The 23,717-nt window shown below is 39.4% G+C and overlaps 1 protein-coding gene across 1 annotated transcript in view; it reads left to right on the forward strand.

Annotated features, from left to right (window-relative positions):
- TBC1D22B (TBC1 domain family member 22B) overlaps positions 1-23,717 on the forward strand; it is a 73,547-nt gene that overhangs the window by 1,035 nt on the left and 48,795 nt on the right. Inside the window, exons 2-3 of the mRNA XM_004379418.2 lie at positions 11,589-11,645; positions 19,925-20,232. Of these exons, the coding sequence (XP_004379475.1) occupies positions 11,589-11,645; positions 19,925-20,232 (365 nt within the window). The remainder of the gene's footprint in view (positions 1-11,588; positions 11,646-19,924; positions 20,233-23,717) is intronic.

The raw sequence follows: 23,717 nt of genomic DNA on the forward strand, positions 1-23,717 counted from the left end.
GTTGTCCCTATTTTTTCTTCCATCATCTTTATCGTTTTTGATTTTATATTTAAGGTTTTGATCCATTTTGAGTTAGTTTTTGTGCATGGTGTGAGGTATGGGTCTTGTTTCAGTTTTTTGTGGATAGATATACGGTTATGCCAGCACCATTTGTTAAAGAGACTGTGTTTTCCTCAATTAATGGACTTTGGGCCTTTGTCAAATATCAGCTGCTGATAGGTGGATGAATTTATGTCCGGATTCTCAATTCTGTTCCATTGGTCTATGTATCTGTTGTTGTACCAGTACCAGGCTGTTTTGACTACCGTGGTGGTATGATAGGTTCTAAAATTAGGTAGTGTGAGGCCTCCCGGTTTGTTCTTCTTGAGTAATGCTTTACTTATTCGAGACCTCTTCCCTTTCCATATGAAGTTGGTGATTTGTTTCTCCATCTCATTAAAAAATGCCGGTGGAATTTGGATCGGGATTGCATTGTATCTGTAGATCACTTTGGGTAGAATTGACATTTTCACAATGTTGAGTCTACCTACCCATGAGCAAGGTATGTTTTTCCACTTATGCAGGTCTCTTGGTTTCTTGCAGTAGTGTCTTGTAGTTTTCGTTGTATAGATGTTTTTGCGTCTCTGGTTAGGTTTATTCCTAAGTATTTTATCTTCTTGGGGGCTATTGTAAATGGTATTGATTTGGTGATTTCCTTTTCAAGGTTCTCTTTGTTGTGTAAAGGAATCCAACTGATTTTTCTATGTTTATCTTGTATCCTGAAACTTTGCTGAAATCTTCTATTAGTTCCAGTAGTTTTCTTGTGGATTCTTTGGGATCTTCATTGTTTATTCTTAAGGCATTAAAATTTGCCACAGTTCCCAATAGTTTTTGCTGCCATGATTGTTGAAGAGAAACATGGTTCACCACTGTGATTTTAGCAGGGAAGCCCCAGGAGCCCCTGGTTATGGGAGAAAAGTAAGGTTCTTTTAGATAGAAAAGTGTTTTGTTTTAAGGAAAATGTTAGGACATTTTCTTAAGAATAGAATTTTTGCACTTGTACTCTTTTGTCCTTAGTGAAGACAAACTTTCTCCTAGGTGGGAAATGACACAAATTACTGTGTACTAGGTCTGTGCAACCTAGAAGTGAAACTAGTTTACTCTTATTTACAAATTGAAAAGTACAAAATCAAAGTGATGGCAGGTTACTTTCAGTTTCCTTCAAATCATGACCCAGAAACCTTAATGACAACAAGTAGGAATTTTATTCCATAAAAATAACCTAAGTTCAAAATAAATTAAGATCCTTAAAAATATATATAGAGAGATAATTCACATTCCATAGAATTCATCCTTTTAAAACATATAATTCAGTGTTTTGTTTTGTTTTTTTTGTCAGAGTTGTGCAACCATCAGCACTAATTTCAGAACATTTTCATCACCCCGAAAAAGAAACCCCAAACTCATTAGTAGTCCATCCACATTCTCTCCTCCCTCCAGCCCATGGCAACCACTAATCTACATTTTGTTTCTATGTATTTGCTTATTATGGACATTTTGTATAAATGGGATCTATATACTATGTAGCCTTTTGACTGACTTCTTTTATTAAGCATAATGTTTTCAAGACTCATCCATGTTGTAGTATCTGTCAGTAAATCATTCCTTTTTATGGCTGAATAATAGTACATTGTATGGATATACCACATTTTGTTTATCCGTTCATCAGTTGATGGACCTCTGAGTTGTTTCCACCTTTTAACTATTCTGAATAAGGCTGCTATGAACATTTGTGTACAGGTTTTTGTGTGGACCTATGTTTTCTATTCTTTTGAGTGTTTACCTAAGAGTGATATTGCTGGGTCATATGCATCGAATTAGACATTCTTTTAAATTTTCTCAGTTATTCAGAAAAGTCCAGGTACTTAATACATCAGGTAGTCTTCGTATTGGTAGCTAGGAAGATGGGAGACAGCATATACCATTGTGGTTAAGAATGCAGGCTCTGGCTCAGACAGGTACCTGTACGCCAGTGTTCATTACAGCACTGTTCACAATAGCCAAAAGGTGGGAACAACCCAAGTGTCCATCAACAGGTGAATGGATAAACAAAAAGTGGTAGATACCTGCAATGGGGTATTATTCAACCATAAAGAGAAATTAAGTTCTAAAACATGCTGTGAGATAGATGAACCTTGAAAACGTTATGCTAAGTGAAATAAGTCAGATACAAAAGGACGCGTATGGTATGATTCCACTTATATGAAATATCTAGAATAGGCAAATGCATAGAGACAAAAGTTTATTAGTGGTTAACAGGGGCTGGGGAAAAGGGGGAATGGGAAGTTATTGCTTAGAGGGTACTGAGTTTCTGTTTGGGGTGATGGAAACTTTTGGAAAGAGTGGTGATGGTTGTACAGCATGGTGAATGTAATTAATGTCACTGAAATGCACACTTAAAAATGGTTAAAATGGCTAATTTTTTGTTAAATATGTTTTTGTACCTTAAAATTATTTTTTAAAAAAAGAAAGAATGAATGAATGCAGGCTTTGAAATCTGACTGCCTGCATTCAAATCCCAGCTCTGCCACTTTCTACCTGTGTGACCTTAGGCAAGTTACTTAAACTCTCTGTGCCTTGGTCTCCTCATCTGTAACATGGGGACAGGGTATCTAATTCATAAGGCTGTTTGAGGATTAAATGAAGTAATGCATAGAAAGTACTTGGGTACTCAGTAATCTTCACTATTATTATGATATTGATAGTTATGATATAGTAGTTCCAAATTTTATCTTATTTCCCCCCATTGCTCTAGTTTGTTTCTGAAAGTGGAATTGAAAAAAACTTTGATGAGTGGTATGTCTGAAGCCCTCAGTAAGCCCTGGGTGAAAAAAATCACCATCCATTTTAATTAGGCAAAGGGTTTATGGAGGCACAAAGAAGCCTAATGTTGAGTAGCTGTGGCTATCAGGTGTTCGTTAGTGATGAGGAGCATGATTTTAAGCCGTGATTCTCAAACTTTAACATGCCTGAGTCACCTAAAACTCAAACCAAACCAAACCAAACCCGTTGCCGTCGAGTTGATTCCGACTCATAGCAACCCTATAGGACAGAGTAAATTGCCTCATAGGGTTTCTAGGGAGTGGCAGGTGAATTCAAACTGTCGACCTTTTGGTTAGCAACCGAACTCTTAACCACTGCACCACCAGGGCTCCATGAGTCACCTAAGCTTGTTAAAACATAAATTGCTGAGTCTACTACCAGAGTTTCAGATTCAGTAGGTCTGGGGTGGGGCCTAAGAAGTTGAGTTTCTCACGATTTCTCAGGTGATGCTGATGCTGCTAGTCTGGGCCTACGCTTTGAGAACCACTGGGAAAAGAGCCCTAAATTAGATTGAAAGAAACCTGGGTCCTGGTGCTGGGGGCTTTTGCCATATGGGTCTTGAGCAACTAATGCATTTCCACTTGGTTGTCTAATCAGTATCTCAGACTTAGTGTGTCCAAACAGAACTCTTGATTTCCACACCTGTACACCCCTGCAAAGCTGCTCTTTTCATTTCACTTACTAATACCACCGTTCACCAAGTTCTTGTTCTCTCACTGCCACATCCAATTCATCAGCAAGTCCTGTTGACTTATCAAACTGTATCACAAATCTAAGCAGTTTTTACCACTTCCACCCTCCTACCCTGGATCAGACTGAGTCCTCTCTTGCCTTGACTACTGCTTTATCCTCCTAATTGATCTTCCTGCTTCTCTTCTTGCCCTTGTACATGCCTTGCATTTGCAGTTAGTTAAAATCCAAACTCTCAGAGGCCCTTCCTTCATGGGTGGAAAGATAGGCCAATTTACGGACTTTGATCTTTATCCTAAGAGCAGTGGGATGCCGTTAAAAGGTTGATGGTGGTGGACTGTGACACAGTGAGATTTGCGTTTATAAAAATATCATCCTGAAATGGGCATATCAGCCCAAAAGCAAAGATGAGAAGGCAGGAGGGGACGGGAAAACAGGACAAATGGAACTGGGAAACCCAAGGTCAAGAAGGGGAGAGTGTTGACACATCGCGGGGTTGGCAACAAATGTCACACAAAAAAATTTTGTATTAATTGTTTAATGAGAAACTAATTTGCTCTGTCAACTTCCACCTAAAGCACAATTAAAAAAGAAAAAAAGGAAATAAGAAAAAAATATATAAATATATATCATCCTGGCTGCCCTGCTTGGAGCAGTGTTTCTCCATGAAGGTAGAGATAGGGACACATAGTTGGTATTTGGGGCAGGTTAACTATGAGTTGTACTGGACCGTAGGTTGTTTAACATCCTTGGCTCCTGCCTACTCAATGCCAGGAATGCCCACCAGTTATTGGGACAAACACCCTGTCCCCACATACTTAGACATTTCCAAACACTCCCCTACCCTTCAGCCCCATAGGGGATCAGAGTGAGCATAGGAGACGAGTTAGGAGGCTACTGCAGTCAATAGTGGAAGAGGCGATGATGTCTTGGACTAAGGCGGTGGCAGTGGAAATGAGAATAGTGGTCAAGTTTAAGGGCAACAGGACCTGGTAAATCTTTAGATTTAGGGAGTAAGGGAGAAGGAGGTGCCAGCATGTCACTCCCAGGTTTCTGGCTTAGGTGGTCAGGTAGATTGTGATTTCATCTTGAGAGAAAAAGCCAGGCTTTTGGACAGAGTACTTAAATACTTCAAGCTTGATTTCTTTATCCATGAAGTGAGAGGTTTGGATAAGTGATCTCTAAGGCTCTTACCACTTCTGAAGTTCAGTGTTGAGTTTAATTTACCAGCTCCATCCAATTCATGTCAGTGGATATTTCCCTTTTGCTCTGTCAGTTATGCCAGGCATGGTTGATATGTAGGAGTAGTTTTTTGTTTTGTTTTTGGCTAAAGGTGGGCTTTCCTGTTTTGTGCCTTAAATTTTAGTTTTGTGAAATAGCAAATTGCTGGCCCTGCTGAACATATGAGTGTCACAGAATTGTAGAATGTTACAACTCAAGTCTTAAGACCATTGCAGATGAGGAAATTGAGGCCCAGAGAGAGGAAATGACTTTCCCCAAATCACACTGCAGATTTCTTGACTTCTGGTCCAGTGCTGTTTCTACTACTCTCTCCCCTTCCTTCAATCTCTGCTAAGATTAAGATATCCTCTGTCATATCATCCAAACCAGTCCAAGGGTGTGGACACTTGTGGAAAGATATAGATGACGCTTGGAACAGGGGAGACAAATGTGAGCCAGAGCCTGGCTCTTTCCCCTCATTCTCATTTCCAATCCTGCTGGGAAGGGCTGCTTCCTGTTTTTAAGCAAAAATGTTTGTTGTAAAAGTCAAGGAGAGCTTATTAGCATTAAACGAAGTTGATAAAAATGTCTAATCACTTGAATTACTTAAGAGCTCATAGATTTTTAACTAAAACTTTCTGTCATTTGATCATTTTTCATAGCATTATTGAATCTGATAGGTGGACTCTGTGTCATGGTCCCAGCCTGCCTGGTCAGATCATTACGACCTATTCTTGGCTTGAAAATGTTATCCTGATAAAGTAAGTGACTAGAAGATACTGAATTATCACTAAAACAGCATAGATCTCCAGTTCTGGAAGATTTCCATCAAGCAAGTGTGTGAACCTCAATCAGTTGCCAATATATTTGGCTTTAAATTAGGTAGCTCTGTTCCCATATTTGCCTTAGCGCCTTTGCCAGTGCTAAACAAACACCTGTTGATTTTTCCTACCAAGGTTTTTTTGCACTGTTCCAACTACATAAAACAGCCATGCTGATACATTCTGTGGTGCTGGTGTCATTAAAGAGAATGACTAGGAGGTTGACAGGGATTTTTGCTCCCTTTGGTACCAGTTGCAGCGCATCCCACGGCATTTCTTTTCCCTCTGTATCTGAGTTGCAGTGTGTTTGCCTCTAGGTTTTAGGTCTAGCTAGAGAAGGAGCAGCTTAAGCAGAGGTTGGGTTTTGTAGAGTCCCAGTCTTTATTCAGTATCAAGTGCCTGTTGGTGTGTGTGGTGCTCTGCCAGGCGGTGAGAGGACTACAGAGAAAGACCTGGCCCGACCACTGCTTTCTGGAAGAGGAAAAGCTAGTTGGCATCATGACTTGCCCTGGTGAGGAAGCTGTGTATTGTTGTCTTTCCAGTATTTCCACTAAGCATATTAAGCATATGTTAGTTTTGTAATCCAAAAAACTTTAAAGTGAAGCTGGGCAAAAACACATTGTTGAGTGAAAGAAGCAAGATGTCGAATGATATGTACAGTATACTGTCTTTTATGCAAAGTTTAAAAACAAAAAATACTGTATGTGTTTATGGATACATGAATATATAGTAAAACAACAGGTGGGAAGGATTCATACCAACTTCAGGATAGTGGTTATCTCTTGGGTTGGGAGGATACAATTTATATAAAATTTTAAAAGCATGTGAAATAGTATTGCTCATTGTTTAGTAATACATACATAGAAAATAAAAACAAAAATAAAGGTGAAAAATGCCAGATTTCTTTAGACTGGTTTGCTAGTAAGGGTGTGTGCTGGGGGTTTTAACTCCATAGTGTTGTATTTCTTAAACTGGGTGGTGGGCACCTACCTGGGTGTCATGGATTGAATTGTGTCCCCCAAAAAATGTGTGTAGCAACTTGGCTGGGTCATGATTCCCAGTGTTGTATGATTGTGTTATCTGATGTGATTTCCTTATGTGTTGTAAACTCTATCACTATGATGAGATTGTATGTGATCTCCCTATGTGTTGTAAATTCTGTCACTGTGATGAGGTTATACAGATGAGGTTGACAAGATTAGATAGTGTCTTAATGCAGTCTCTTTTGAGATATAAAAGAGAGAAGCGAGCAGAGACACATAGGAACCTCATACCACCAAGAAAGCAGTGCTGGGAGCGGACCGCGTCCTTTGGACCTGAGGTTCCTGTGCTGAGATGCTCCCAGACCAAAGGAAGACTGATACATCACAAGGACCTTCGTTCAGAGCCGACAGAGAGAGAAAGCTTTTTCCTGGAGCTGATGCCCTGAATTTGGACTTGTAGCCTACTGGACTGTGAGAGAATAAACTTCCCTTTGTTAAAGCCATCCACTTGTGGTATTTCTGTTAGAGCAGCACTAGATGACTAAGACACTGGGTATGCCTTATACTATGCTCTCAATTATATACCTAAAGTAGTTCATTGAAAAAAAATAATTTAAAGCCTGATTTATGTATTTTAGGGATCAAAGAAGGTGGAGTTAGTAGATGCTGGGGTAGAGTCAGAGAAAGTCTCATGTGGGGTGTACAGATTGAAGGGAATGTTGCAGGATGGATACAATTTTGAAAAGACACATAGAAAAGCATTCCAGATAGGAAGAAGAGCTGGATTTAGTAATGAGGGTATATTTGAAGGGCAGAGTGGAGACTAGCTTACCCCAGAGTTGAGTTTGAGTCTGGGAGGAGTGGGAATGGTAAGGTTGATAGGTGAATGCCAGGAAATTGAGCACCGTAATCACTGAGCTCTTTCAGTTTGTCTTCATCTAGTCTCTGTGATCATCCTGATTTCTCTTGATTGTTGTTGCCTATCTTTTTTGAAGTGCAGTGAGCTGATTTATTATTATACAGAGTGTTCCAGGTACAAATACATTGTGGTTTATTTCAAGAATATGTTAACAAATTCAATTTGGGCTTTGATACCTTTGCTGATGAGGTCCATCATTTATCGTGGCTTTTCTAGCTGTGCCAGTACATTGAGCTGATAATTTTAAAAGATAGTCTAATGTGATTTTAAGTTCCTTTTCTTGGATGGTGATTGATGGTGATTAAGCCTGCATAATTAGGTTGGCTTTTTTTCCTGCATGGATTATTGGCAGGTGGTAATACTCATTTAAGGAAAGGATCTGTGGGTCCTCTCATTTTTCTACTCAGTCACCTAATCTAACCGGCCCATTGAGATCTCCCTGCAGAGTTTATCCCCGAATCTCTATATTTTACTACAAAGAGGACTTGTGGACGTGGGAAGTTGAAATGTGCTCATCTTAGAATATTTACAAACACTGAAATATAAATCAGTGGCCCTTTTGTTTCAGTTTGCATTTTAATGTTCGTTTTATCTAAGCCCTCTCTTTCTCTAAACCAAACTTTTCCCTTTGCCCTTTGACCCCTCTTATTTTTTCTTTCCTTTCTTCCTAGGAAACCCTTCAAACATGTGAAAGTAGTATTGTTTTATATTTCTGTAGTAGTATATGTAATGGTTTAGGGAGTAGGAATTCTTAGAGGTAAAAAGGAGCCATATCCATAACTAAAGATTTTACATAAAAGGATTCACTCTGAAATCTTAGTAGAAATCCATGTGAAAATGTTTGAATTGGCTACAGTTTTATTTAGAAGCAACTTTAGGATCACATCTGTTATGTCAAACAGGGTACTTGGTAAACTTGTTTTAAGTATTGGGTAAGGATTAAATTACAAAAATGTGAGGAAGGAAGAAAACCAGCATTTCTTCAGCACTTAATATGTGTCAGGTAACATTCTAATGTTTGCATACCTACCTCACTACCTGTTGACGTTAAATGAGTATTACCTCCTGCCAGGAATTGTGCTAAAGGGCGTTTTACACATTACTCCGTTTAAACCTCCCAGCCCTCTGAAGATTAATTTATTTTTTAAAAAGGTGATGTATGTACCTGGAACTAAATCAGAAAGGTACAAAAAGGTTTACAATGAAAACTAAGTTTCTCTGCACCCTGTCCTCCAGTCATCTGGTTCCTCTTCCTGGAGGCAAACCACTGCCACTTGTGTCTTGTGTACTCCTTCAGAGATACTCTATGAATGTATTATATGTAAATATGTGTATGTATTCTAAAGATTTTTACAAAAATGTTGGCATTTTATGCATACAATTCTGTGCCTTTTTTCAATTACTGTCTTAGAGTTCATTTCATGTTAGTGGGTATAGAACTGCCTCATTCTCTTTAAGAAATGTTCTGTAATTTGCTTTATCTATCTCCTATTGATAATAATCCTTTTTCTTTTAATAGCTAAGCTTAGCCCATTTATATTTATTGGAATGACTGATAAGTTTGGTATTAGTTCTATTTTTAATATTTTCTTTGAAAAAAAATCTTTCCGTATATAGACTGTGTTTGCTTTTTATGTGGGAGAGGCATGCATGTGTATATTCTGATAATTTGGGAGGTTTATCTTTTTATTCTGGTGACTGAATTTATAAGTATAACTTTATATCACATTTCATCCGAAAATATTTATTGACTTCCTACCATGAGCAAATGGATTACACCTCAACATAAAGAAAAGAAAAATCCTAACAACTGGAACAATAAGCAACATCATGATAAATGGAGAAAAAACTGAAGTTGTTAAGGATTTCATTTTACTTGGATCCACAATCAACACGCATGGAAGCCCAGTCAAGAAATCAAAAGATGCATTGCACCGGGCAAATCTGCTGCAAAAGACCTCTTTAAAGTGTTGAAAAGCAAGGATGTCACCTTGAAGACTAAGGTGCACCTGACCCAAGCCATGGTTTTTCATTTGCATCATATGCATGAGAAAGCTGGGCAGTGAATAAGGAAGACCGAAGAAGAATTGACGCCTTTGAATTATGGTGTTGGCGAAAAATACTGAATATACCATGGACTGCAAAAGAACGAACAAATCTGTCTTGGAAGAAGTACAACCAGAATGCTCCTTAGAAGCCAGGATGGTGAGACTATGTCTTACATACTTTGGACATGTTATCAGGAGTCCCTGGAGAAGGACATCATGCTTGGTAAAATAGAGGGTCAGTGAAAAAGAGGAAGACACTCAAAGAGATGGGTTGACACAGTGGCTGCAACAATGGGCTCAAGCATAACGATTGTGAGCATGGTGCAGGACCGGGCAGTGTTTTCATTTTGTAGTACATAGGGTCTCTATGAGTCGGAGCCGACCCCACAATACCTAACAACAACAACAACACCATGAGCAATAACAAAAATTAGTAGTTATGTTTTCTGTCCCCTCCCCTTCCCACCTGCTTTTAGCTGATTATATTATTTTTTTTAGTTTTACTTTATACCTTTAAACATACTTATGCCTCTGTTACTTGATCTATCAGCTTTAAATATCTTTCGAATTCTGTCAGTAAAAGGTAAGGAAATCAACGTACTTATTTATCTACTTTTTCCTCCTTCTCATTTCAACGTTTGCCGGTAATGGTATTTTTGCATTATCTTCCGCAACCAGAAAGCTTCAAAGACTTAGTCCTAAGATTAAATCAATTAAATGCTCTCCACTACACCTTTGCCATGATTTCTCCTTTGATCTCATGATTAGTTAAAGTTTGTCCTGTAGTAGTTTCTTCAGAAAGGAGTCAAGGGAACCATGTTCCCTGAGTTCTTACATGTTGGAAAATGTTTTTCTATTGGCTTTATACTTGAACAGTTTAACTTGATATCAGTTATTTTTGGGTTGCCCTTTTTTTTTTAATTGTGAAATATTACACACAGAAAAGTGCATAAAACAAATGTGTAGTATGATCATTGATGAATAAATTGTAAAGTGAACACCTGTGTAACCACAACTAAAGTCAAGAATTAGAACTTTTAGCAGCACCGTAGAAGTCTCTTGTGTTTGTTCTTTATCACACCTTCCTGCTTCTCCCCGGAGATAACCACATCCTTTTATGTCGATCACTTCCTTTATAACGTTACTACTATGTATGCATCCCTAAACAACACAAATCATTTTTGCCAGTTTTGAAGTGTATATAAATAGAATCATACAGTATTTACTCTTCTGTGCTTTGCTTGTTTTGCTCAACATGAGTTTGTAAGATTCATCCATGTTGTTACTTGCAGTCCTAGCTCATTTATTTACATTGTTGTATACTGTTCTTTTATATGATCATAGTACAGTTCATTTCTCTATTCACTATTGATAGATTCTTTCTAGTTTGGGGCTAACAGGAACCATGATACTATGAATACTTTGACACATGTCTCCTGATACACAATACACATGTGTATATATTTCTTTAAGATACACACTTGAGAGTGAAAATACTGGCTCTTAGGTACGCATATTTCATTTTTCCTGGACAAGGCGAAACCTGTTTTTGAAAGTGGTTGTATTAATTCATACCCCAACCAGCAGTGTGTGAGAGTACCTTGGGTCACTCTTTCCTTGCTGTATAGTGTTGCTTCCTTGTCTTTTAGCCCAGTGATCCTTTGAGGTAGATGATATTCCCATTTTACGGATGAGAAAACAGGTTCGAAGTGGTCAAGTAACTTGCCGCAGGGTTACAGTGGTAATGGATGCCAGAACCGGCTTTTGAACTCTGCTCTAACTCTAAAGCCTGTTATCTTTCCAGGCTACCTTCTTTACAGATAGGACTTCCTGGCAATCAGATAAGTAAGGCACTGAAACTTCACCAGGGAAGGTAAACATTCTCAAAGACTTGTTTGTAAAGAGTAGGTTGTTATCTTTCGGGGGTGACTTAGAGGATAGTCCTTTTTGGAAGTAACCTATTTCTCAAATTCCTTTCCAATTTTGTAAGTTGCCAATATTTAGTTTCCTAACAGCTTGCTTCTTCCTTTTTTCTTGATTTTAGCATCCAGCCTGTGTATGGAGCACAGCACCCTCCTCTGGACCCTCGACTCACCAAAAAGTAAGTCAAGACATTTTTTTTCTCATGCATGTACTTCTTACATCCTCCCCAGTACCCTCACCTGATTTATTGAAATGACCTTTCCACTTTGACCTTTGGCCTTTCCACTTGGACCTTTCCTGGCTTCTCCTTTGCCCTAATTAAACAATTTTTTTTAAACCTCCAAATGATCTATTTCTAAATGGGAAATTAACTTATATCAGAGATTTTGTGTTTTCCTGCATTGGAAGCTGGTATATGTAAGGTTTGGTGCTGGATTCTGTGTTCTGGTCAAATGGTCTTTATTGATTAAATATTACCCTAAAACTGGATGATCGATGACCCTCTTTAAGCAGGGAATCTAGTTTCTGGGGCTTATTGCTTCTGAATATAGCTAGGTCTGCTACTTTTTTCTCGTTTAGGAGAACTAGGGCAAATAGAATATACTGTGGGCTGGCATTCTTTATGTCCTCTTTCTCTTTGACACACTCAAGGAAACCTAGGCATACAGTAGAATAAAAGATCCCTGGAGGCTATTTCTCTAGTAACTCTCGTAGATTATTTTCAAACACAGCAGAGACCCTAGTTAGATCTAAGATGTGTGGGCATGTATCCATACCCCCAATTATCACTTTAGCACACCGTACTCTCAAGGGCCATCACTCAGCCACAAAGAATTTAAATGAGTCAGGAAGTGGCTCTCCTCAGAGTGTGTAAGAACTGTGGCCTCTATCTTTGTACGTGCTTCATCTTAGAGACTTGTTTTTAGGAAAGCTGCAGTCTGTACTGAAAATGGAATGATTTGGGAGGTACAGGAGACCTAGGTTCTCATCTTCCTGGGGACTGTGTAATCTTCCTTCATAGTTAGTGGGGAAATAAAGATAATGTGTATTAAAGTATTCTGAGTATCTAGAAAAAATGCTGCATTAAATATGCATTACCAATATCTTAGTATTTTTTAAAATAACTTAATGTGTAGTGAATTTACTATAATTCTACCAAGTCGTTCTTGTAATTTAGCCAATATGTAGAAAGTACTATCTTCTGAATCACTGTGGAAGCATGACTGCTGTTGTCTTATGTTAGATACACAGTTTGTATTTCAGAAATCACTAGAGTGTAAGCGCCTTGAGAGCAGGGAATTTGTTTTGTTCACCACTCTACCCTTAGCAACTAGAACAGTGTCTGGCTCATAGTAGCACTGAGTAAACATTTATGGAGTGAAGGAATGAAACCATCTCGTTTTCTTAAACAATGGGCTTTTCTTTAGTGTTTCTTAGTTTATACCTTGTATTAGCTCTTCTTCTTAAGGGGCAGCATGCTTTCTGTAATATTTCCATTCAATAGAATGAATTCTACCATTTCCTTGGTTTTATTATCTGGTCATTGGCCACTGTGGCAGGCACTGTTGATTACCCACCCAACAGTTTTTGGTGCTCCTGCTTCTTCCTTGCTCAGGAATCATGATTTTATTTAGATATTAAGTAGATGGCAGTGCACTTAGGGGAGGTATCAGGGTTGGCTTAAGCATTTTACAATAACTCCATGGTAAACATCGGGGTGAGCTTGTGACCTGGTTTTGGCCAATGAGATGTAAAGAAAAAAAAATGGGGGGTTCTTGTAAAACTTTTCTTTTTTGAGCAGAGAGAGATCATTTTGTGAAGAAAGCCTCTTTTTACTCCACTCACCTGTTTTCTGCTTTTGAAAGTGGTAGTGTGAAAATGAGATGCTAAAGCTGTAGTGGTTAACTGGTAACCCTGAGAAAAAGGCCAAGAGAATTGCAGAGATACTAGCCCAGTGCCCTGGCATCATGGTCTTTACTATTTAAGCATCATAGTTGAGTATTCTGTTACTTGTAGTCAAAAGCATTCCTGTCATAGCCAGGATTTGTTGCTTGGTAATAGATCCATTCCAGCACGTTTTAAAATCAATAGCCTTTGATAAACACGTGGCTAAAAATTAAATCTGTCCAGTCACTCATACTTAAAGCAGTGGGGTGTACTGTCCCGTGTTATATTTGGGTCAGGGTCACCAAACCTTGTCTACATCTGTCAACAGCTGACTCTTCCCTTAGTCTGTCTTTAGGACAGGTCTTGAGGAATATTACTGTATGCTGAACTGCCAAGAAAAACTTTATATACTCTTCTTTTCTCACCTGTTAATGATGTAAAAGCATGTATGTTTTTCACTGGTCATTAAGCAGAGTTGTGATCATACTTTCAGTAGAAGTAATAACTTGTCAATCTGGGAGGAATATAATTCTCACTGAATTCTTTGCTTCCCTTTTTCATGCACATGGTGGTTTGGCATTAATACTCTACAACATGGGACAACATCTAGGCCTGCACTGGACCATTTTACAATTCCAGATTGTTGCTATAAAACATTTATCGCCCTTATTTTAGTACCTTTGTTGGGACATTTTTATTACTTTCTCTACTACATGATTATTGTTCCACTTCAGACCGTCATTAATCACGATGTGGTTAATCCTCATCATAGTGGAAGCCTTTACATTGGGTCTTGAATCATCTAAACTGCAGGAGCACAGTAAATCATCGCCCGTCTGTGTATGTTGACTTTAATTTGCCAAATTATTGCCATTAGTGATATTATTACCTGCAATGATTTTTATAGCTCAGATAAAACAAATCTTCCTGCGGGGTGGCCCCACTGGCCCCCTGATGTTATAACAGGATTCTAAATTTATCGTTTTCTCAATTGACACTGAAGTACGCTAGGTCTTAGTTCTGAGTTATAAAACCAGTTCATATGAAACCGCACTAGTTACTGAGATGACTAGGTTTATTTGAATGTTATTAAATTTTACCACTTGCTTCACACTGCTTATCAGTATCAAACATGTTTTTCTAAATAAAATTGTGTCATATTTCTATTAAGGAGAACAGCCCCATATCAGTAAAACAGTGTAGTATTATCAAATCACTAGGAGCCCTGGTGGTGCAATGGTTAAGCGCTTGGCTGCTAACTGAAAGGTTGATGGTTCAAACCCACCAGTGGCTCTGTGGGAGAAAAGACCTGGAGATCTGCTCCCATAAAGATTAGCGCCTAGGAAACCCTCTGGGACAGTTCTACTCTGTCAAATGGGTTGCTATGACACACCTAACAACATTATCAAATTGTAGACTGATTAATCTTTTGTGTTCCTAGCCAGTATAACCTGTGGTTACTCTTTTTCAAAATATCCATAGATGTTTGTGTTACCATTTAACAAGTTACTGTTCCCCAGACAACCAAGTCACTCTTAATGTACCATTTATTGTGTTTTTGAGAGGTTTTAGTGTCACCTGAGCTTCTTGAATTTCGTTTTCTTTGACACTTCTTGCTCCGTGACCTTGGGCAAAGTACTTAACCTCTCTGAGCCTTAGTTTCCTCATCCATAAAATAGAGAAAAGACTAGCCTCACAGAGTTGTTGTGAAAATGCTTTCTAGAATAATTTGGCGTATACCTGTAAAGGGGGTATGGTGAAGATCCCTATCAGAGGCCAGTTTGACTGTAACTTTGATATAATTCTGTTTCCATCATCTTGGTTAAACTTCCAGCCATACTGTGGCATTCTTGTACCTTGGGTTAGGTATAAATTAGTTGGGACCATGTTAAAATGAGGCAGCCTATAGAATGAAGGCACTCACAGCTAGAATACCTGAATTAACTTTTTGCTGAGACTTCTTTTTTCCAGTTGCCGTTGAATCATTTCCCGCTTATGGTGACCCCATGTGCGTCAGAGTAGAATTGTGCTCCATAGGGTTTTCAGTGGCTGATTTTTCAGAATTAGACTGCCAGGCCTTTCTTCCAAGACACTTCTGGGTAGATTTGAACCACCAGCTTTTTGGTTTACAGCCAAGCATTAACCATTTGCACCACTAGGGTGAAAAGGGAGGAGAGATGTTACTTCTCCAAGGATCACATCTCTAGTTGTGGCTTCTACTCAGAATGGGCTCACAGCTCATTCTGAGTAGACAGGAAGTTTTTCCTACAAGGTGAAAGAGTTGGAGCTATCAGCCATGTACGCTTAGGGAGAGTTATAGCCGTGATGTTGTATGACTCAGTTTGCTTGGCAATTCCCCTTTCCAAGCTGCAGATCCTTCTAGGCCTCGACCCCTCTTCTTTTTAGCCAGCTTTTCTAGGTACAGCAGTTAGTGCATGCAGACTCTGGGATCAGGTAGACCTGGATTTGAGCCCAGACTCCACTGCCTGCTCTGTGTCACCCGACCTCAGTAAGCCTCAGTTTCCTTGTTATAGATGAGTATAATAATAGCACCTACCTCTAGGCTTATTAATGAGCAGTAAATGAGAAAATGGATATATATATAAAAGCTTGTACAGGGCCTGGCACCTAGTAAGTAGCCAGTAAATGTTAACTGTTATTTATGTATGCACATAAGAACTTATGTATCTCCTCTGGAGAGAACAAAATTAATAAACATGGAAAAGCTTCAAAGCCGTAAATCTTCGTGTCATTGTCCCTGGGCTATAGACTGTTTCACTTTCTTTCAGTGGTGACCCAAAGTGCCTCTTCACTCTCCACTCTCTTCTGTCATTCTTGTGGGTGTTTCTCACCAACCTTGTTCTGTCCTCAGACTCCCACCATTTTCTGGGTGATACCAACCCCTTGCTCTTTCCTTTAAAAAGACAGATCCAACTTTTTAAATTGGTTGGTTGAGTGTTAGGGTTTGTGGAGTAAATATCTCTAAAATAATTCCTGGCAGCCTCCAAATGGTCTGCCTTCAATCACGTGTCTTTCTGTCATAGGAAACAATGGCCTTTCCTCCCTTCTTTCCTCTTCATTATGTTGGAATGTGTATCCTTCCAATTTCTATTTGGTAAAAGTCTTCATTTGAGTAAATTCTAATTCTTAATCTACTTCATTATACTGAATCTTCATCGCCTTCAAAAATAGACTAAAATATTTCAAAGCATAAAAAGGTATAAAGAAGTGTAGCAAACACCCATGTCCCTACCACTCAGCTGATTTACCTCCGTCATCTGTATAGGAGGCTCAGCATCGGTTGGAACCTGACACTCAGCCTGGCCCTTTTCTTGCTATAGTGATTCTGTCCAGTCCAGAGTGTGCAAATGCTTTACCTGATGTTAGACTTTCAGCATCAGTCAACTGTTTGACCTGAGTTAAAATTTAGCTTCTTGATTTGATGGTTTATTTAAAGAATTCCCAAGACATCAAGAGTGTATTTAGGAAACATCAACTAGAAAAAACCAGTAGTTAACCTTGGGATCAAAAGTAGATTCATCATTTACAATCCTGGTGTACTCATGGCCTCCAGGGGGAAAACAGTAATAATAAATGCTTACTCCTACGCAGTTTTTTTTATAGATGACAGGTCTTTCTTATACATCTGCCTATTTGTTCTTGACAGCAACCCCTCTGAGATGTGCACTGCAGGTAGTGGGTCCCAGATCCCCTTTTATACAGGAGAAATGGTCACAATGGATGAGTCCAGGACACACAGCATTGGCGTGTCTGCAGAAGAGTAACTTGCCTTCTGTCCAGTGGATGGATTTTTGACATATAAAGATATTTGCACTGTGTTGCCTGTTTTGTTTTCTTTGGTTTGGGCTCTGGTTCATTTCTGATTGTTCATTTAGTAGGTTTATGAGTACTCTTACTTTGGAGATCAATGAAAGCCAGTATTAAAAACAACCTTTTTAATATAAGTAATATGATCATTCTAGAAAACTTGAACAATTTAGAAAAGTATAAAAATGAAGTTAAATTCACCTACAATTCCACAGGTGAGAGATAAGTACTGTTAACATTTTGATGGGCCTGGCAGTCTACTTCCAAAAGATCATAGCCTCAAAAACCTTTTGGAGGAGTTCTGTTCTGCACACACGGGTTACCATTAGTTGGAGTCGACTCCATGGCAACTAATGACAACATTTTGATGTATTTTCCTCCTGGTCTTTTCTGTGCATATACTTTTGTTTTTTAATAACAGAGGTCATAGGAAATGTATAATTTGGGGTCCTATTTTCACTTTATTGAGATCATTTCTCTTGTTAATAAATAACTTTTAAAGACATGATTGTTAGTAACATTCCGTTTGGTGTTGGAACTATAACTTATTTAATGAATTCTAATTTCTAGATGTTTATGTTGTTTACGATTTTTAACCAAAGTAAGTAACACCAGGTATAAACTGTCTTCGATAATCTTTGCATCTCTGATTATTTTCTTATGGTCAGAGATTATGAACCATTTTAAGGCTAATTATGTGTACATTGCCAGTTTGTTTTCCAGAAGGGTTGTACAACATACATCCCCACCTGTAGTATAAGGGAGCTGGTCTCACTATACCCTGGCCAGCACTGAAGAGTATAACTTTTTAAATCTTTGCTAATTTAATGAGTGATAAATTTTATCTTGTTTCCATCACATGTGAACTGTTACATCCTGTAGTCTCTTTTGTATTTTGTGTGATTTATTTTCCCTTACTGTATGTGAGACTGGTGTTTGAAAATAATACCATAGTAATACCCCTTTCTTATGTTAATGATAGGGATGTAATGATGAGCTGTCTGAGTTACTAGACTGTATTTAGTGATGTTAATAATAACTATCTTTCAGAATTAGTATTGGACTTATCTAGGGAGATGGGACAAATTAGCAGACCAAGCACCTCTACCCAAAGGGTAGAAACATCTCTTGAAGATGGGGGAACATCAGCTTTTTCTCCTGACAGACCCTTATTTTCACTTTAGAGTTGCCTTGCCTTGTGGGAGTTTGGGGGGCAGAAGGTGGACAATGAGACATTTTAGTGATATTTTTACCCCATTGCGTTCTAGTCCCCATGTACTGTAAACTTACATAAGGCCATACCTTCTGCTTCCCTGTTTGGATGAGACGGATGCCAGCTAAGACTGAGTTAGAAATGTCTCAGTCAGATAGTCTCCTGGAACCAGAATAAGGGTCCCCAGGGGAGGTGGGGTTTGGTATATAGAGAAAAAGTTCAGGAAATTAGGAATGGTCTACATGATTCTTAAGACTCTTTCCTCAATGGTTTAATCTAGTGTTTCCCAAGCTTCAGTCATGTGCCATCTTCATAATTTTTTTTTGTTATATTCTGTGCTAATATTTACTGAATACATTTTTTAAAAAATAAGATCATTTTATTTATTCAGATAGATTTATTTAAAAAATAAAGTATCACTTCTATAAATGGAAGACCAATATTATTTGCCATAAATCAAAAATAACCTTAAAAATAAACACAGTGAGTGAGAATAGCAGCACAATGGGAAGAGCGTAGTCGATGTCAGTGAACTGTGCATGTAGAAATTTTTGAAATGGTGTATCTTTGGCTATGTGTATTTTCACCAAAAAAGAAAAGATAAGAAGTTAGAGGGTTGACATGTTGTGGGGTTGTTAACCAATGTCATAAAACAATATGTGTACTACTGTTTCATGAGAAACTATTTGTTCTGGAAGCCTTCACCTGAAGTACAATAAAAAATAAAAAATAAATAAAATAAACACATTGAAAAACAACACAGTCTTATTAAATTCTAAGCCAGATTCTGTTGCTTGCAAATATGTTGATCCTGAGGCTGCCCTCCCTTTGTTAAAAAATAGTCTTGTAGACAGAGTAGCACCATATTAAGACTTTCTCCTCAAGGCTAGCAGGACTTTAACAGAATTAAAAAAAAGAACAACTTTTTCATTTGGGACTCAGTATTTAATGCTATATATGTGGACTAAAAATTATCTCCTGTTTTAGGGGTAGTCTAGATTATGTTGCCATAACAAATTAACCCTGAAATCTCAGTGGGGTAACACAATAAAGGTTTATTTCTTGCTCATGTTACATGTACAAAGTGGGATAAGGCAGGGGGTGGAAGACAGGCTCCACTCCATATAGTCATTCAGTGACCCAGGCCAAGGACTTCACTATCTGAAAGCTCTCCAGTCACCACAGCAGAAGAGAGCTTATAGAGAACTCTTTTATACTTTAGCCTGGAAGTTATTGCCTCATTGCTCTTCTCAGCCCATTGGCCAGAACTAGTCATATGGCCTTGCCTAGCAGAGGGGCTGGGATATATAGATTAGCACATGAATTATTTGGTGAGCATTGCTGTCTCTGCTACATAGGACTGGTCTAGATGCATCTAGATGAGGAATGGATAGGGGTGTTTTTTATTTGAAGAAGGTTGATTATGTTTGGGGTAGCTTATAATATTATTCATATTATACTAAGCAAATGAAGATGGTCAGATGTGTCAGGTTGTCCATCCCTTGGTAATGGTGTCTCCTTTCTCAAAGCTTCATTAAAGAACGATCAAAAGTCAGTGGAGTTCCTCTGAAGAATAAGAAGACCTCCAGTTTTCATGAGTTTGCCCGGAATACCAGTGATGCTTGGGACATTGGCGATGATGAGGAAGAGGACTTTTCCTCACCTTCTTTCCAAACTTTGAACTCAAAGGTTGCTTTGGCAACTGCAGCCCAGGTCCTGGAAAACCACAGCAAGCTGAGGGTGAAACCAGAACGGTCCCAGTCAACAACATCCGACGTTCCTGCCAGCTACAAGGTCATAAAGTCCAGCAGTGATGCCCAGCTGTCCAGAAACTCCAGTAAGTCCATCCTGTCCCCCTCCTTAGCCACAGCCTTCCCAGCAGAGGGCATTTTAAATAAAAAAGATTTTTCTTTAGAGACTCACCCAGATCTTCCATTTGATGATAAATAAGCAAGCTCAAGCCAGAAGTACAACATAAGTGAGCCTAACTGGTCATAAGCTGTACTGGTCCCCTCCAACCTTGATGGCTGCTTAGCCCTGTAACCTGGGACTTTACTTCCTGACACCCAGGTGTTGCCTACCATTCTTGTCCTTTTCTATTCCCAGTGGTGGTATCCAAAACTTCTGTGGTTTGATTGCTTCATGTTGCTTTAATTAAGCTTGGTCAGGTTTAAGAATATGGACTAAGGATTTAAAGTTGCTAGCAGCTGAATTTCACAAACGTTTGGCACTGCTAATGGGCCTCCTTAGCCCTGGGGAACAGCCATTGGCAAAAAGTTGTCTATTTCCTGTTCCTGAGGGACTGGGTCACAGCTTCCTGACTGCCAAGCATGCCCATCAGGTTAGGTGGGGTGGGAGGAGATGTTTTCTTTTTAGGAAACTGACCTCGATAACCACTTGGGGTGATGGTGGTTTTATAAGATGTTTGGAGACCCTCGGTATACTCTTAGCATCCATTGTTGTGTTTTAATGTTGCCCTAAGGGGATTTGTGGAAGTTGGAATATTCTGAGCTGGAGAGGGAAGTACCATCATTCTAGTGAAAGTTAAAAAAGCTGGTAAAGGGTGAAACCGAAAAACCAGTTGCCGTCGAGATTCCAACTCAGAGCGACCCTGTAGGACAGAGTAGAACTGCCCTATGGGGTTTCCATGGAGCAGCTGGTGGATTCTAACTGCTGACCTTTTGGTTAGCAGCTGAGTTCTTAACCACTGTGCCACAAAGGCCCCAGAGGGTGAAAAGGAAGTAGAAAATGTCAGAGGCCTGGAGTGTGTCCTGGCTCATATGCTAAGAGGATTTCTTCTTTTATAGTTTCAGACTAAGCATGTAGTCATGAAATTAGGCTCTAAGGCCTTTAAAATCATTCATTGGTCACTTTGCCGATTCAGGCCCCAGCTTGAACCTTCAGTGCCATGCCCAGACGGTCATTCCATGTTGATTGACCTGGTGGCCACAGCTGCAGGTTGTGGAAAGTGTCTATGCACCATGATTGAGGGTCTCCAGAGGTTTCCAGGGTGAGGGAGACCCCTCTCTCCACGATTCCTAATGAGCTGCACTTGTGCAGCCAGGACCTTCCAGAGTATTCCCCTTATGGAGGTTCCATCCCATGAGCATATACCTGTTAATAATGAATATCAGAGACGCACATCTGTCTCAGCTTTGCAATGCGTGGTCTGCATTTTTTAGGCCCCTTGTTAAACTAGGCCTCCCAGCCTGGTACTTTGAGGCAGTTGTTTCTGTAAACATCGTTCTGCTAGTTGGTTACTATTCACTGTTTAATTGTTGTTGTGATGACTACTTTTTAAGACCCAGATATGTAAAATATGAAAGTCGTGAATTAAAAACTGAGTTTTGTTTGGGGGTGTCTTAGTTATCTAGTACTGCTATAACAAATACCACAAGGGGGTGGCTTTAACAAACAGAAATTTACTTCCTCACGGTTTAGACAACTAGAAAGGGGTGCTGGTGGTGCAGTGGTTAAAACCCTTAGCTGCTAAACAAAAGGTTGGCAGTTTGAACCCACCACCTGCTCCATGGGAGAAAGATGTGGCAGTCTGCTCCCGTAAAGATTTCAGCCTTAGAAACCCTACCAGGCAGTTCTACTCTGTCCTACAGGGTCACTATGCGTTGGAATCAACTCGACAGCAATGGGTTTGGGGTTCTGGAGGCAGCTAGAAGTCCAAATTCAGAGTACCATCTCTAAGGGAAGACTTTCTCTCTCTGTCAGCTCTAGGGGAAGGTCCTCCTCTTTTCAGCTTTCTCTGCATAGCATCTGCTTTCCCCATCTCTGCTTGCTTGCTTGCTTCATCTGCTCTTTTATATCTCAAAAGAGATTGATTTAAGACACAGCCTATACTAACATTGCCCCGTTAACATAACAAACCTATTCCCAAATGGGATTATAACCACAGGTATAGGGGTTAGGATTTACAACACATTTTTTTTTTTAATTGTTGTAGTTTAAATGAAGTTTACATTTCAAGTTAGTGTCCCACACAAAAATTCGTACATACATTGTTATGTGACCCTGATTGCTCTCCCCATACTGTGACAGCACACTCCTCCTTTCCACCCCTGATTCCCCCTGTCCATTCAACCAGCTCCTAACCCTCTCTGCCTTCCCATCTTACCTCCAGACAGGAGCTGCCTGTTTAGTCTCTTGTATCTACTTGAGCTAAGAGACGCACTCCTCACGAGTATCACTTTATGTCCCACAGTCCAGTCCAATCACTATCTGAAGAGTTGACCTCGGAAATTGTTTTAGTTCTGGGCTGATAGAGAATCCAGGGGCCATGCTTTCTGGGGACCTCCAGTCTCAGTCAGACCATTAAGTCTGGTCTTCTTACTAGAATTTGAGTTCTGCACTCCACCTTTCTCCTGCTCCATCCGGGACTCTGTTGTGTTCCCTGTCAGGGTGGTCATTGGTGGTAGCCAGGCACCATCTAGTTGTTCTGGTCTCAGGCTGATGAAGTCTCTGGTTTATGTGGCCCTTTCTGTCTCTTGGGCTAATACTCTGCTTGTGTCTTTGGTGTTCTTCATTCTCCTTTATTCCAGGTGGATGGGACGAATTGATGCATCTTAGATGGCCGCTTGCAAGCTTTTGACACCGCAGACACCACTCACCAAAGCAGGATGCAGAACATTTTCTTAATAAGTTTTGTTATGGCAGTTGATCTAGATGTCCCCTGAAAGCATGGTCCCTAGACCCCTACGCCTGCTATTCTGTCCCTCAAAGTGTTTGATTATATTCAGGAAACTTCTTAGCTTTGGTTTAGTCTAGTTGTGCTGACTTCCCCTATAGTGCGTGCTGTCCTTCCCTTCACCTAAGATAAAACTTGTCTACTGTCTAGTTGGTGAATAACCCTCCTCTCCCTCCCTACCCTTGTAACCATCAAAGAATGTTTTCTTCTGTGTTTAAACCTTTTCTTGAGTTCTAATAATAGTGGTTTTATACAATATTTGCCCTTCTGTGACTGACTGAATTCACTCAGCATCATGCCCTGCAGATTCCTCCATGTTATAGGTGTTTCACGGCTTCATCGTTGTTCTTTATTGTTGCATAGTATTCCGTTGTGTGGATATACCATAATTTGTTTATCCATTCGTTCGTTGATGGGCACCTAGGTTGTTCCCATCTTTTTGCTATTGTGAACAGTGCTGCAGTTAACATGGGTGTGCATATATCTATTCGTGTGACAGCTCTTATTTCTCTAGGATATATTCCAGGGAGCGGGATTGCTGGATCGTATGGTACTTCTATTTCTAGCTTTTTAAGGAAGTGCCAAATCGATTTCCAAAGTGGTTGTACCGTTTTATATTCCCACCA

Source organism: Trichechus manatus, unplaced genomic scaffold (assembly GCF_000243295.1).
Source record: "Trichechus manatus latirostris isolate Lorelei unplaced genomic scaffold, TriManLat1.0 scaffold00065, whole genome shotgun sequence".
In the NCBI taxonomy this organism is placed as follows: Eukaryota; Metazoa; Chordata; class Mammalia; order Sirenia; family Trichechidae; genus Trichechus; species Trichechus manatus.